Raw genomic sequence first — 17,152 nt, 5'->3', positions numbered from 1 at the left:
TTCTTTGCCAGTAATTAGTATTCAAATGTACATCAATTCGTCCATTATGTTTATTTGTTTGTTTATTGTTGCATTAGATAACATGCCATGGTCAGAACAACCAGGGAAAATCATTAGAATCTTCTATTAGAGGGGGTGTCCAATACCCTGACTATTGGGTACCCCTCTAGAGACCAATGCAATTTTCGGCATGTTCATTATTTTTTGTTGCGATTTTCATCTGAGTCGTCCCGTCCGTTCACCGCTATTGATTCTCCTCAAATTATCCGCATCTAGAAAGTCGCACCGTTCGACCAAAGTCGACATCCCGACGTACCCGAAATGTCCCGTCGATGGACGATTTTTGCCTGAAATGTGATTTTTCTGGGCCTCGAAAAAGCGGGGTTATAATATTCGGAGGGAGTCGCGGGTAGGTAGGATCGCAGTGTTTTTGGCTTGACCGGGAATCGAGAGGAGGATTTTTTGTTTCCCCGTGCACTGGGGTGGATGAATGAGCCGCGGGAGGGGTGGAAACTCGAGCTAACCAACCCAGGAACTCCGTAGTGGATGACCTAGCGGCCTGAACTCGGGAAAAAACGCCGGAAAGATGGACCGTTCGCCCGGGAAAGACCCGGGTAGAGAACGCAGGCAGAGGCAGGCGTTTCTGAAGGATCTGAAGGATTTTCACGCTGCCAAAGGGTGAGTGTGTGTCTTCCTACTCTCCTTACCACAAAAATTATCGCTTTTGTCCCGTCGCCGGATGTTCCCTGAAGTTCACGGACACTTCTCTAACTTTGATTGCCTGTTTCTTTTGTTCTCCAGGCACCCAATTTCTCGGTTTCCCTACGTTGGCGGGAGAGAGCTGGACCTGCACCATCTTTACAACAAAGTCACCTCTTTGGGAGGATTTCAGAAGGTCAGTTCGCCCAACACTTCCAGACTTTACTCGTTCTCACGGCGATTTTTCGCCCACCTGACAACTTTTCCTGTTAGGTCAAGTTCACCTGCCGGCCGTGGACCACCGCTGGGGACGTTTGGGGGTCGATTTTTCGGCCTAGAAGCGGGATTATTGGGTGGTTTTGTGTGGGTGTGGGTGTTCTGGAGGGAAAATTAATTTTTGGTGGGAGGGAAGGGTTTGGAGAGACAAAGCGCCTTGCACCTTGCGCTCGTAACAATGCCTTCCACGCTTGTAAACAAAAACTGATCTTTGTATACACACATCCGTACGGTCTTCTTTGTCATCTGGAGCTGAAATGATCCGGAATCTCGGCCATGAAGCGTGCAGAAATGTCGGTTTTTATGAGGGTGCTGCCGACAGCATGGTCGGTGCTATTGTGTAGGAAACGCCACTGTCTTGTCACTCAAAATAAAGCCACTTGAATTTTGCGCCAAACGTGGCCAGGCACACACACATGTAGTCTGACCTCTCATCAACAAATCTTCATCTCTCCTTACTAACTCTCTTTTCTTCCCTCCCTCAGGTGTCTGAGAAGGAGAGATGGGGGGAACTGACAGAACATTTCAACTTCCCCAGAGGTTGCACCCATGCACCTTATGCACTGAAACAGCTGTATTACAGGTAAGGACGTTATGCACAGGTGTACCCACAGGTAGACTTTACATTAAGGTGTACTGATGTCTTAACTCTGTGTACTTAAGGACAGGGACGTGTGGCAAAGAGCTGGGATTCGGCGGGAAACTCATGCATTTTATGGCGTCTCCTTATATGTCGGGATTAACAGCTCTTGTAGGATTTATGATTTATGCAGTAGAATTAAACAAATATTAAGGTGCATAAGGAATGATATTAAGTCAGTGTTATGAAAATCATATTCCTTCTCAAAAGGAGGTATAGTCGATTGGCTAAGGAATATGTTATGATGTATGAGAGGGTTAACAAACATGAGTAGCAATATGACTTTTGTTTTGTATTATATTATATATGACCATATAACGTTACATGCATGTACAGTCCATGCAAATATGGCATTGGATATTGCGTACTAGTATATTTTTCGTATGGTACTAACTAGTATTTACCTGTGTTACAATCCAAGTAATTTTAGCCAGGTGTATTTAGTACAGTTGTACATTCAAATTCATGATTCACTGCCAGAGGCGGCGGCACCACCAAATTTCGTTTGGGGGGGCGAACTTTTACTGACAGAATTTTGCGACACCAGAAGCGCCGAAGGCGCTACCAGTCGCGCCGGAGGCGCGACCATCCTAGGGGGGTCCGGGGGCATGCTCCCCCGGGAAAATTTGAAATCTTGACCCTCTAAAACGCCATTTCCTGCGTTTTGACGGGCAAATTTTGCTGCCAGCCTAAGCTAACTTTGATGACAATTCTGTTAGAAATACAAATGGTTTTAGCGAGGGCGATGCCCCCAAAATATATTCACGATTTCGAGTGTCTAAGGTGCAAGCTGTCGCAAGGTTGGTCTGGGAAAATTTCAAAATCTGCACCCTCTGAAACGCCATTTTCTGTATTTTGGGGGACAAATTTTGCTGAGGGACTATGCTAAATCTAATGCAATTTTTGTGAATGAAAGAGATGTTTGAGGGCAATGACCCACGCCTCAACAAATTTTCACCATGTCGTTGTGAGCGCCGGAGGCACAAGTCATCGCTGGGGAGGTCCGGATAAAATTTTGAAATCTTGACCGCCTGAAACGTCATTTCCTGCATTTGAGGCCCACATTCTGCTTGTAAACCAAGTATAGTACGATAGTAAAATTTCTATTATGATTAGTTTAAAAGGTTTTTAAGAGCGACGCTCCCGCAACATATTGTCTTGCGCCGACATGGCCAAAGACGCGAGCCGTCACAAGGGAACACTGGCGAAATTTTGAAATCGGGACTCTCTGAAACGTCATTTCTTGCGTTTTCAGGCATAAATTTTCCCGTTAGACTAGCTTGATTTAATGAAATTTCCATCATCAAAATAATGCACAAGGTTTCAGCTTGATTTTCTGGGGGGGCGACGCCCCCCCAACATATTTTTCGGGGGGGCAGCCGCCCCCCCTGCCCCCCCGGTGCCGCCGCCACTGACTGCAGTGATTCTTGAATAGCACCTGCATTTAGAGAGTAGGACTGGAGTATATGTTTCCTAATTTCTGAGCTGTTTTTGCTACTCTCCTGATACTAGCAGTAGATATAGACTACATGCATGGAAATTTAAGGTCCTGTATTTCTCTGAATGTTTAAGCAGTTGGGCCTAAATACGTTTGGTTAGCTTGATCATAAATTCCCTTTCATCAATCTCCCTGATGTTACAATTATTTGAGTTGAAAGCATGTTCATAACTGACTGATTGGTTAGAAAAGTTTTACCTTCTGAGTGATATGTTGGACGTGTACGCATTTTTGCCATGAATACTGAGGTCAGGCATTGACACTGCAAGAGGGCCTCTTGCCCATACTGGCTATGTGCAGCTGTAAATGTCATGAATATCATTTTATACTATTGGGAGACATTATTTTTTCATGGGAATGATGATGATCATATGTGCTTGAAACAGAAAGCAAAAACAAAACATTTCCAGAGAAAATACCCATTTATTGGATATGCTGACAACATTTTGTCTATTTTTCATGAATGAGAATATAAACATACAAGATGGACAGATGTTCCAACCAAACATTTAACATTTTATTTGACATTGTAATAGTTTAGTGCTGAACATAAGCAGTGTGGAAAATAATATAAGGATTTTTTAAAACTTCATTTTGTTTTAGACAATTGTTTATGAATCCCATTTGATTTTGCTCATTTGAACCCCATTATAGCTTGCCCAGGAACAATGTGTGATGACATTTATTCTGTGTAGTGATGGATGTTAGTCATGCAGTCAGTGATGATATCAGAGATGGCAGATGTAAGTTTGTTGTGAGTGTTGAGTGTCCCCTGATATCTTAGAGGACTTGACCTAAGTGGATAGCATCTATTTTGATTTTTCATAGCAGCTGTGGTGATGATTTTTAAGTTGTTCACTTTGATATCACGTTTGAATCAAACTCAAGTATTGCTCTTGCTTTTCCCTGGCCTTGACTCAAGTACCGATGTTGCAATGATATGTTGGCATCTGTCTGTCTCGGAAGACAATGGTAGGCAGACAGGGTAGGGTTTTATTTTTAATGGTTGCAATGTTAGTTCCTATTTAAACACAGCCTTGACTAACTGTATTTGTTAGTGACCATGTTGATGGTTTTACTTCAGTGCAACAAATAGATGGACATAATGTATTTAACGGCTACTGTGTGCCTTTGAAGCTTGTGTACATGTGTTACACTACTAGTGTTACACTCCCTGTTCTCTAGTGACTGACTGACAAGCAACCAAATAGGGAAGGGTAATTGTACAGAAAATTCAGGTACAGGTCTGGTACAGGTCCAGAGAGGATCAGGTGCAGGCCCAGACCTGAACCTGATCTTGTAAACTTGCAATTGTCAATGGGCAATATTCAAAACAATGGTCCATTTTGCATTCAAAGTTATCTGATTTTCACTGACGTTTTAGATTTCGTAAACAAGGCTAACTGCCTCTGTTGTCTTAGACCAAGTTTGACTGAAGAAACTTGGTAGAAATGACTGTAAGCTCTACTTAGCTCTTGTCATTTTCTTGGACCAGTAAGCCCCAAAACACCTGAATGCCTGCCAGTACACCGATACCCACCTCTAGTTTGTTAGCTCTTAACAATAGGCTACTACTCCTAGTCCTAGTCTTAGCAATATTTTAAAGCCAATTGTGCCTCCAATAGCTACATGTAATGATGTATGTAGTTCAGTAGGTCCTTACATACCATTGAGTTTACAAAGACATGAGTGACATCAAAAGATGACATTTCCTTGACATGGCCATTAAGGCGCTCCAAATATGGAAACTCAAAAAGTACTTATGTCATTCAACTTGGTATAATTACCTACATGTTATATAATAATGATATTGTGTGCATCGTTCTCTCTCTATATTTGTACAGATATATATATATTTATAGGTAGTTCCATTTTGGAATTCAGTTTTCTTTCAGGACCTGGGTTAATTTGTTGCCTGCTGAGTTTTTGATTGATCTTATGTCATAGAAACATCTGGTTTTGGAGCCCTTTCTTAGGTTTCTATAATTGGTGGTTATTGTTGATGACTGCTTACTTGTTGGACTCTATTCTGTCAATGGTAAAAATAGCTATGCCAAACATTTCACTCTTTGAAAGTGTTAGTCCAAAAGGGTACGATTCTTAAACTGCCAGACATACCAGGTTCCAAATACACGTTTGGTCCTGAAACTGTACTAGTTTTTTTTTCCTCGGAAATGTAAAAAAAGTCACTTTTACTATACTATGGTGCACAGATGCACCAGTGCTCGAAACATTTTTTTCAGCCTTGTTGCCCAGGTGGCAACCTGAGTCAGCAGCCAGGTTGTGCCATCAACATTTCAGGTTGCCCCCACTTCGAAGTCATTACTTTCTTCAAATTATCCATTATCTTTTTTTCCAGCAATGGTCTTCCCAACTTGCTACTATAAAACTTTTGCACATAGGTGGGGGAAAAGCAGTGTTCCAACTGCAAAATTTCAGGTTGCGGAGTGTGCAACCTGGGTTTAAAATCAAGTTGCGGTAAGAAAAATGTCGTTGCAATTGCAAGTGTGCAAGTGGGTATTTCGAGCACTGTGCACCTTGATATTTGTGTATAAGGGTTACTTACATACATAGCATACCCAAATTGATGTTAAGTGGCATACCACATATTCTTGAATGTACGTAAGCTGTAGTTGCTTTGGACACAGAAAAATTTCAACCACTCTGATGCCTTGATGGTCAAAGATCAAAACATCATCATGATATTTTGACAGATATAAACAGTGCCTCAAAAGATCAAGCATGTTGAAATTTGCCTCTCAAAATGCTTCAGATTTTTGCTTCATGAAACGAAAGCGAGAAGGATCAAAATCTAGAGCAGGAAAAGACCTGCCCTAAAATAAGTAAAAACTAGATATTTTTCAACCCAGTACTTGCAGTTTGACACCTTTGTCTGACTTGTCTGTACTTGATTGTAGAAAAAAACAGGTAATATAATATAAGAGACATTCAGCCTGACATTAACTAATGATCATACAGATATGGCCTTTATACATGGCTTGGCCGACGTCCAATTTGTTCTTACTATTGGTCATTGACATTGCTCAGGGGTGTAGTTTGAGAAGATATAGAAAGTTTTTAAACATTATCGATGACCATTGCATTAAGGTGGCAAGGGGATCTTGTGGTTTGGGGTTCTCATTTAGGATCTGAAGGTTTGGAGTTTGAATCCATGCTAGGAATGCCCCAATGTTGTACCCTTTGGAAGGGCACTTAACAACGTTTTCCCTACTCCTGGTGATGAAATGAACCTCTCACTTTGGCTTGGGATGGCCGGCTTGGCATGTCCTATCTTAGGGGACGTGAAACTGGAGGTCCCATGTTGGAGAAAATGCACTCTTATCAAAAAGTTCCTTCCCAGTGTGAGTGGAACAAACCATATAGTTCTGTGTAAAACTTACTAAAAGAGCTTGTACTTTTGAACAAATGTGATATGTCACACATGTATGAAAGTGGGTTGCATGCTACAAACCAACAGGATGATACTCCTTTTCCAGAATCTAAAATAAAGGAAATCATTAATCAGTACAAAAAGAATATTGATAGTGCAATCAAGATTTTACACATGCTTCCTTTTTTAGTAGATTTTTGTTTAGAACAAATGTAAAGAATAGGTATACATGTCACCAGCCATGCATTGAATGAATATCACTTCCAATATTTTTGCCTCACAGAAAATTTCATAACTTTATAACTTCTGATAACTGAAATCTCTATAACCTTTAGAGCACTGGAGTAGCCATTAGACTACCAATTCTCTGTGGGTTATATTATAAGTGATATGAATAGGCAGCAAGGAGTTCTAAGCTTAAAAAGTTGTCTTTTATTAAAATACAGAATGTTGTCTTAAGATACAGAATCATCCATACAGGCAGCCTGGGTACCATCTGGATAGTAGTTAGCTCCTATGCTCGCTTCTGCTACCTGTCTGGAGACCTGTGCATTCAAACTTTCTGGTGGTGATATCAGTTAATGAGCGAATTAAGAAATGGGTTCTAGAGCACTCGTTTGATGACCACATCTCCCACAAGCGGACAGAGGGCGTTTCGGGTGTTGGAAGTTGGAACCCCTGTTCGAGTGAGCACTTGAACCCATTCTTTATTCGCTGATGTGTAGGGCCCAATCAGCGCCTTCATCCAAACTTTGGATGATTCCAGACGTTAGAGATATCACAGTTCCCAGACAGAATTGCAAAGATGTGACTGTATATAGTGTATAGTAAAGTTGGAGCAAGAAGCGACTGTATATAGTGTATAATTATAATAAACGTTGATACCCAGGCTACCAAACAGGTGGATTGATGCAAAGATATCTGATGATAGCCCAAGGTTTAGAACCCTACAGTGAAGGGAAATAGTCCCACGCCTGGCTGGGTCACCATCTTGACACTGAGCCAAATTTGTTGAACTTCATGTAATGTTTGCCTCCTGGTGAGCTTAAAAACAACATAACATCTCGTGTCAAACATAGCACAATATGCAATAGGTCAAAGGTGGCATTTATTGCTAAATTTCTATACATTCATTTTTGTGGCATCAGGATTTTTGACAAGTCTTTGAGGCTCTTCAGTTAACATACATTGGAAAGGCTTTTCATGTCATACATGTACTATAGAAAATAATATGCATTTTCATTATTGATTCTTTTTTATGATAGCATGTCCATCATGTTGCTGTTATTGTAAATTTGTAATTGTCTTTTTCTGGGCCTAATTTTCTGAGGAAGTAGCAAATGATTTTGAGCATTTGACCCCCTTGGTAGCAAATGATTTCTTATTCATATCTTGGAATTGCTTGTCACCTTGGTGATGTAGATGTTATTTCTCTAACAATGGTAACATGTATTTTTCGCACGTTGGTCTTTTGTATAGCCTACTATAGGTCGAATCAACAAAGTGGTGCCTATTTAATTAAGTATTATTTCAGGTGGCCTGCCTTCTCTTGCCAAGGCATGGGAACCTTTGGTATTTACTGTTGTAATTTTTGCTTACAATAACTTTGATTTTGCAAAGAGTTTTGTTATGGAGTCAAAGGTGGATTTTACAAATCAAAATAGATTATTTCTAGAGTACTCTCCAGAGATATATACTATATATATAGATCTGCTTTCACAATTGTTGGAACATGCGTGCTATATTATATATACATACATGTAGAATAGAATTCCATGGTTGTTATTAGTATTTATTGGTGTTTTTCTCTATACTACTCCAGACTTTATTTTGCACAGTGCATTTTTACATGAAGTCTAACCTTCTCTTGTTGAATTGTTATTCATGTATATGTCAATTTTACTAGAATATTCATACATCAAATAAAAGGAAATGCCATCGATATCAGCCTTCATATTGAAGCCAAACCCTTGCGGAAAACGTATACTACATTAATGTTTCAAAATCATATGTGATATTGGTAGCAAAAAAAATATGCAGGCGATCTGACAGATAAATTTACTTTACATAGAATTTGAAAGGTGAAGGATTTAGACACCTTTTAGTTGAACCTGGAAAATACCGTTTTTGTGTAGGCTATATAAATGTGCCATAGTAAATCAGAGACTGTACATTTAGCACTGCGACATACACAGTATGTGATAGCTTACACAGGTTTTATCATTCCATTGTGACAGCAAAGAGTTTAATGTGATTGTGAGGTGATGGCAATTGCATACTTTTGAATTTATCAGTACTTTTCTCAGCAAATTTTTTGTGAAACCTCAGAGGTAGATGCATTTTTTGTTGTTGAAAATTGGTTGGTCTGGAGGCTATCGCTGCAGGGGTGCCAGTCCTTGTCTCCCACAAGTCTGGTCTTATTAATGATATGTTTGCATCAGAAAATTCAAGAAATTCTTAAATGTATTGCTAGGGAATTCATCATTTTGTCAAACACAACAGTCATGGTATTGGTACAAAGCTGCTCAATATTGACATCGTATTTATTTTTCCTACCTTTACTGCTTTAGAAACTAGATGAGGCTTCTTTTTGTCTGGAATTTTCTGAAGAAATGTTGATTAATTGTTCTTAGAATTCTAATTAACTGAAATTGTAAGCCAAATAACACATATAGATTGGGAACGGGTTTTCTGCGCGTGGAGAATTTGCGCGTGCGCGTGAAAAATCTGCGCGTGAAAAAATAAAGTTCCTGAAATATGTCAGAAAATGTGCAGCAAGGAATTCTAAGGCATAAAAATGTGAACCTTATATATAATTTTCCATCTGTTACCTGAATTTTTGGTTTGAAAAAAAAATTATTTTTAGATCCCTTGGGAATAGGTTAATTTGCATATTTTGAGCATTTCAAAATCAGTAAATTTGACAGAAATAAATGGAAAAATTGCACATACGATGTTTTATATTGTATGATGTAACAATTTGAGGCTTTTCTCCATTCTAAAAGCTTGATTTCATCTTTTTTGAAGCAGATTGTTTCACGCGCAAATTTCAAACTTTTTTGCGCGTGAAAACTTAACATTGAAAATTCACTTAAAAAGCATTCAGATCAAGATTTTATACTCTAGAATGCAACAATATGATACTTGATTCCATTTTGTGCCATCTTGTTTGAGCGTTTAAGTATAAAACTGTAAAAACTTTTTGATTCCCTTGGGAATCAGCTAATTTGCATATTTTCACGCGCAGATCTTTCACGCGCAAGTTTTCATGCGCAAGTTTTTCACGCGCACAAAACCCCAACCCTATAGATTCAATTGCAGAAAGTCATCAACCAACAAGAGACAAAGAAAAGCATGTTATAGACTGACTTGTTCATGTACACGTAGTGACGTACATCCAGTTTCATGGTTGTAGAATAATGCCACCTAGTGAGAAAAGATTGAAGTGCAGTTTTTTTTAAAGCATTGTTGTAGATATGATTGAATTCTGGAGGCATGGCCACTTTCTTAGATATCTGTCAAAGGTCTTATAACATCTGTTCCTGATGTTCTCTGATATGATATAAGAACATAACCAAAGTTGTAAGAACGTAGATTCTTTATAATGTCAAAGCAACTATTGTCAAGTGTTAGCTTCTTTCCTTTGTTGCGATTCAAACCTATATTTTGTATGTAGTATGTTTCATTAGGTTGGAACGTTAAGGAAAGGGTTTCTGGGTGTTGTGAAATATATACTAGTAACTGTCTTTTTTGGGTGATACAATACCATGAGTGAAATACAATACATTAGGATTAACAAGGCAACCGATAAGAGTTGGCAGATGTCACCCCTTTCAAGCAGTTCGCCATTATAGAAACCCACACATAAACAAGGAACAATATTTAACTTCCTTGAGAGAAGAAAAAATGTAGCCCGCTTCCATGCTTTCATCCTTTGATGGAATTTTACCGCTGAGGACGGACATATATTTTGCCCATTCCATCCTGTGACGGACCAAAATCGGTATGTAAAGATATTAAACAAAATTAATGAAATTTTGCAAAGATCTCCAGAAATTCAGCACAGGTGCCACTGAACCTAGCTGAGTGTACTCTTCCGGCAAAATTTGCCCCTCAAAATGCAGGAAATAGTGTTTCAGAGGGTCTTAGATTTCAAAATTTTCCTGGACCCCCCAACGACCGTCGCATGGAAGCATCTGGCACTCGACAGGATTTCTGTTCAAAATCCAGCAGTGGACAGAAAAAAATTTCAGGCTGGCTAGAACACTGGAGAGACCTTTTTGAAAAGTTGTAAGGCCCAATGTAGACACAGTTTTTACCGATATCTGGGGATATGTCGAGAGGGATCTGGAATGTTGGCTGCGGGACACCTGTGGCGCTTGCAGCCATAAACAGCTATATAGCCTAATGAGCCAGCGTTGTATGCTAATGAGCCCTCTCTGAGTCAGGACGCATTAACACGCACGCGGAAGTTGTGTGGGACCCCTGCTTAGCTATCAGGGACCCATGCTAAGCTATCAGGCGAATGCTCCTGACCTTTTGGGAGAAATTCTGCTGATATCTTTATGGCAATATTGCAGTTCCATCTAGAAGCTGAAAAAAAGCTGTCGGTGAGAGGTTGTCGGCTGGCAGATATCAGGAAAAACTGTGTCTAGATCGTGCCTTAGTTTGCGTTAAACCTTCCCATGATGCCTTGCAGGTACCTGGAGCCGTACGAGCGTGTGAACCAGGGGGAAGAGGAGGAAGACTTCCTGTTGGACCGCAGCCCCTCCGCCTCTCCCCGCCCCGGTACACCCATGGGGATGGGGCACCACAGTGTGACCAGACAGGTGGAGATACCAGGTAAGCACTGAGATCTGTAAGCGCCTCGCCCCGCCCCGGTACACCCATGGGGATGGGGCACCACAGTGTTACCAGACAGGTGGAGATACCAGGTAAGCACTTCTCTTCACTTCCAAAAAGATTGTGCAGTCCAGCATCGGCAACATTTTTGTGGACATAGAGCTTACCTTTGCAGCACAGAACCTACTTTTGTGGGAGGAGAAAGGAGGTTTTAGTGGTGTTGGGTATCGGGTACCACAGTGTTAGCAGACAGGTAAAGATACCAGCACTCTGTAATGACTTTGGCCTTTGGTGGCTCAGAACACTCCTTGGCCAGCTAAATTTCTTATGCCATTGATAGATCTGCCTGGAGATTAAATCCGACCCATTGTCGGGCTGGTACCTGGGTTGATACGGAATATACCGTGTTGTATATAAGCCAGGAAAATTAGACTGTTGCAAACTTTTTAAGATCTACAGCACCCAGATATATGCTGCAATTTGCAGAATATTTTTAGGATGCAGGAAATGTACACAAGTTGCAAAATTGGTAAGCTTAACAAGTAGATCTACACTTTCATAATTTTGTCGTCGAAGATATTTTTGCCTGAATATCACAGCTCTATCTATAAAATCAGCTTGTTTTCTTGTGTAGTATTTGAAAATCGTGTCCTGAACATGCTAGTTTTTGTATTTTAGATGCCCTCCGTCAAACCAGCGGGTTATCGCTGGACAAGCCCGCCCTCACGGACTACGACAAGCTGATGATGTCATTACAAAGCGGGCTGCCGAACGAGGTGGACTTCGCCATCAACGTGTGTACCCTGCTGTCCAACGAGAGCAAACACGTGATGCGCCTGAACAAGGCGCCGCGGATCATCGACCAGCTGCTGGCGCAAGTCGGCCTGTTCGAGGATGGTGAGGGGGAGCTCTTTTATACTGAAGATAGTTGCACATTTGTGTCCGCATACGTGTACAGTCACACCTGTACAAATGAATACTGTAATTCCTGATTTTTTCAATGTACGGTCAATGAACGTGAACTTATCATTATAGATAACAGATAATTTGTCTTGTTGATGATAACAAATAATTCGTTCACCGTGAACACTTAGTTCCGAGAACAAGTTAAATTTTCTTAGACTGTGAAAGTTTGGTACTGAGAAGACAAAGTGAATTACATACCTCTTTATGAAGACCATCTGGCTGATGTGACCACTTTTGGTGGTACCTAATTATAACATACATGTACAGTCAAACCTATATATGACCACCTGCCATTTTTTGCCATTAATTGATTCTTAATCAAGTTAATGCTTGTGTCATCACACAAGTGTAGAGAACCCTGTCTATACTGACCACCTGTCCACATAAACCAGATTTTGTTAGTCCTCTAGTTAGTGTTCTTGGCAGCTTTGATTGTGCTTCATTCATTCATTTCATGTATAAGTTCAGTTAGAACTGCTGACTACCTGATGATAGCTTACGTATCGTGTGGCAATTATATTTCAATTTTGTGTTTTTTTACATTTCCGTATTGCTATAACAAACCTACCTTTGTCTCCTTGCAGGTCCTGGGAGCTACCAATCAGTGTATGAAGAGGGGTGGAAGCCCCTAACTGGGAGGGACTTTGTGAAGGTTTGTTTTACAAACAGTTACTTATTTGTCTGTAGTGTTGTTACTACCAAATGGTCTAATCTTGTAGTCTTTCATGCCATAGATTTGTTTGTAATACTCAATCGCTGGGGTTAACTTGGGCATGAAAGTAAATGGTTATAGCTTTTTGTTTTGATGTATGTTGTAAGGATAATTCTTGCTTTACAGTTTTGGAAAGACACAGTGGAAGACGGAGAAATGAAAGATCTTATTAGGACGCACCTGGACAAAACTACAGGTAACACTTGGTTCTACTTTTCTCATTCACTCTTCTAATATTCTTACTTTAAAAGTACATCAACGATATGTTTATTATCTCTGCTAGTAAAGATGTTGAATTTGCACTTCATCAGTGTGTGAGGCTTTTTTTAGTCATGACTAAACCATGATGATGATGATGAAACCAATGTGCACTTCCTGTATGAGTTGTTAGGGGGAGCTGTTATCAAACCCTTGTGTGAAAGCATGCATTGGTGAACTGACTTGTTTTCGGTGGATCTTGTTTTGTCTACAGTTTCACAGTGTTATAACTTTGGTTAAACAGGACAGGTTTGTTTTTCTACACACAGTTTAAACCTACAGAATTCAGCACTAGTGTAGTATAGTGTAGGTATTGATGATTTTGAGAACATGAGAAATGAACCAATGTCCATGTACATGTTATTACAGATGAGGACCACATGGATTTGGACAGCCTGTTCAACACCAGGAGGAACTTGGGCATCAATGATATTGAAGGACAGAGAGTCTTACAGGTTCGGATTTAATTTGTTTTTAATTCAAGTTATTTTGACACAATGCCAACATAAGCAAGTGTTTAAGAAAAAGGCCTAACCAATTTCTATAACATGTCATAGAAACAATAGTGCCATGTTGAATATATGTCTTTGAATGACAATTAATGACAGCTTTGGGTAGTATATGTAAATGCAAGTATTTGTGGTAATTTTATTTCAGGTTGCTGTCATCCTAAGAAACCTGTCGTTTGAGGCTGACAATGTCTCAGTACTGGCGGCACACAAAACCTGTTTCAGGTATGTACTAGTGAAAGTGACTCTACCTGTACTTCATTCCAATAACTTTATACATTTCGAAGACCAAATTTTAAAAAATCAGTTTGTTAATGGACATTTCTCAGACGAATGACTGTTTATTTGCATTGTTTTGAATTTAAATAGTCTGCCTTTTCTCAATGCCATTTGCTCATGAATTCCAGTATTTCTGCCCTAAATACAGTTTTAAGACCATTTTTGTGCACAATCAAACCTATGTGGTGACAAGCTCTACATAAAGACAAGTACTTGGCCAATGTGACCACTTTTTCATTAACACATGCACTAAGAGACCTGTCTGTAGTGTCCAAATAGACCAGGTTTACTTAAATTTGTCTCTTGGGTAGTCCTCTTTGACTGTTTTATGCGCTGGTTCTAAGGTTAGATTTGACTATAATGTTGCTTTTGGTCTTAACTGTTAAATGAAACCACTTGCAGGTTCCTGCTCCTGTGCGCGCACAGCAAGTACGCGTCTCTGAAGCAGCTTGGTCTGGACACACTGAGTAACGTGGCAGCTGAGATGATTCTGGAGCCGGTACAGAACGAGACCACACAGCTGCTCATGCACACCATCTGTGCTGGGCTCAACTCCAGGGACAAGTTCTCCGCCATGAGAGGTCAGCAAATAGCTTTTTTCTTTTAGTATTTAATGCCCAGTCCATGATTCTACATGGGGACTTCAACCAGTTACCTAAACCACAAAGACTGGTTAGGGATCGGGAGTTACACCACAGACGCAGCCTATTATGCATGCTAGAGCTGATAACTGTTTCATGGTATTTTAGCCATCTACATGGTCATTATTGCCTTTTTACAAATAATGTAGATGGAAATGTTACCACAGAAAGTCATTACTAAATCTATGGGACGCTATCACAGCAGAAGTATGCATGGTCTCACAGTAAATGACCCTACACATGGACAGGAAGGTTAGAAGTTGAACTCCCAACTTCTACTAGAGAGGGGAAATCCTTTGGACAGAGAACCCGTGGAAATTTTTCTGGTACAATGAACCTGAAATTGTTGTTGTTCACATTGGTCTGATGATTGTTTTAGGCATGGAGGTACTGGGTAAGCTGTGTCAAGTTTTTGCTGTTGTTGACAAAAACTGTGAATGTTGTCACAGTTTTTCAGGAATGGAAGTTCTCGGTAAGCTATGTCAGGTTCCAGAGAACCAGGAGGTACTAGAGGAGTGTGTAGAGCTGTGTTACAATGTCTGAATGTTATTTTTCAGGTATGGAAGTTCCGGGTAAGCTGTGTCAGGTCCCAGAGAACCAGGAGGTACTAGAGGAGTGTGTCAGGTTGTTGTTGTTGTTGACAATTGTTGTGAATGTTATTTTTCAGGTATGGAAGTTCTCGGTAAGCTGTGTCAGGTTCCAGAGAACCAGGAGGTACTAGAGGAGTGTGTAGAGCTGGACACGTACAGGAACCTGGTGCGCACACTGCTGGTACACGATGTACAGGTCCTGCTGGCCTGTCTGGAAGTGTTGTACGACCTTTCCAACGTCGGCAAGGTCACGGCCAGCAAGATTGCATCCATCGAGCACAGCGTGGGTGAGTAGAATTGAGGATTTTTGTCTTCCCTTAATGTCAAAGTAAGGTTATCTATATTTTTAATTTGTTTATGTCATACCTGGGCCGGGCCAGGTGATAATTTTGTGTTACAGACAGGCTTCTAAGTTGTATCACATATGCTTTCATGGATTCCATGCCTGCCATTGCTATTTATGAAATCACAGATGCAAGCAACTTCTTTTGTTCAAATTTTCTTACAGAATAAGGTTGTTGGCACAGGTTGAAACATGGTTTTTGTTCTTTTTATGAGTCGTTTAGCAATTAAATCAGTGTTTTCCAACCCTCGGTCCCAGCCCTCCCATGGGTTCCTACAGTGATACAGAATACACCATGTTGTATTCTTTACATAAGAGTTGCATTTCAAGCTTTTTGCTAAAGAAAGTATTAAAGTGAATTAATCAGGGGTCCAAAGATGACCCTGACCATTCTCCAAACGTTTTTTAATAGAATGCAATACTGCTTGTGGTTGGTCTACTTTTGACCAATCAGAAAGCTTAACACTGTGAGACTTCTAACCTTTTGTCCAATGTTTGTTACAGAGATCCTGGTTGGCATGTTGACGTTGGATGTGCAGACCCTGCGTCCTGACGCTTTAGCGGGCATCAGAATAATAGACCATGGGCCACACCGGCAAGCCGCGCAGGACCCCAACAGGGTGGACAGCTATCAACAGGCCCAACAAACAGGTTCAGTACTAATGTTTATGATGGGATGAGAAGTTAATAAAAAGAGTATCAAATTGTTTTTCTTAGAATAATCACACTTAGTCATTAACACAGTTGTGGGAGGAAAGATACAGACTGAAATTATTACAGACATACTCATCACTATTATCCGTTTAACCAATGACAGCATGGCAGTTAACAATTCAACCAACGAGGTAGTTACTCCATGTCCATCAAACATTTGTATGTTCCAGATTTATTTTGCCTTTGTATGATTTGATGGAAGTTTTAAATTAGTCTATATAGCTTCTAAATGTACTTAAAATAAAACATTTTATCTTCCTTTAGGTCAGCGGCAGCAGTTAGTTACCGCCACGGTATCATCAGCTCACTCTGCGACGCCGTCTCAGGGCGGGCGCGAGATCGACAGCGAAACCTTCACGTGTTCGTGGCTGAACTCGCTGTACGAAGTGGACTCGGAGGGGTCGGTAGCGAGGATAGACCTGTACGCAGACTACCTGTCGTCCTGCAGTAAACTGGCGCGAGTCGGCATCCTCACATCCACACACTTCTACAGATGTGTCAAGTAAGTGTGCCTAGATGGAACAGTTCTATAATTGTTATTGTAAACTGTGGTATTGAGTGTATTATATACTACGAAGAGTTTGACACTTTTTAAAGCTAAAAAAATTATATATCTTCTGCTTAGTTGCCTTTTTTATTCAGTAAAGGCATTGGTTGTAACAGTTTTATTGTCAGCTGTGGTGTTGAGTGTATTATGTATTGTTTGATAAAAGTGTTTAAGCTAAAATATTTGTATGTCTTCTGTTTAACTGCCTTTTTTCTTCAATAAAGTCATTGGTCTCTTTTCTTAGACG

The 17,152-nt window shown here is 40.3% G+C and overlaps 1 protein-coding gene across 1 annotated transcript in view; it reads left to right on the top strand.

Moving 5' to 3' along the window:
• Positions 1-151: 151 nt before the first annotated feature.
• LOC118407181 (AT-rich interactive domain-containing protein 2-like) overlaps positions 152-17,152 on the top strand; it is a gene marked incomplete in the record, with an annotated part of 23,441 nt that continues 6,440 nt past the window's right edge. Inside the window, 14 exon segments of the mRNA XM_035807603.1 lie at positions 152-678; positions 802-895; positions 1,461-1,558; positions 11,204-11,350; positions 11,481-11,587; positions 12,025-12,243; positions 12,897-12,964; positions 13,151-13,220; positions 13,652-13,737; positions 13,940-14,016; positions 14,473-14,651; positions 15,379-15,588; positions 16,149-16,295; positions 16,623-16,860. Coding sequence (XP_035663496.1) covers positions 587-678; positions 802-895; positions 1,461-1,558; positions 11,204-11,350; positions 11,481-11,587; positions 12,025-12,243; positions 12,897-12,964; positions 13,151-13,220; positions 13,652-13,737; positions 13,940-14,016; positions 14,473-14,651; positions 15,379-15,588; positions 16,149-16,295; positions 16,623-16,860 — 1,832 coding nt within the window.

Source organism: Branchiostoma floridae, chromosome 19 (assembly GCF_000003815.2).
Source record: "Branchiostoma floridae strain S238N-H82 chromosome 19, Bfl_VNyyK, whole genome shotgun sequence".
NCBI classification, from domain to species: Eukaryota; Metazoa; Chordata; class Leptocardii; order Amphioxiformes; family Branchiostomatidae; genus Branchiostoma; species Branchiostoma floridae.
This window is presented reverse-complemented; position numbering and strand designations above follow the sequence as displayed.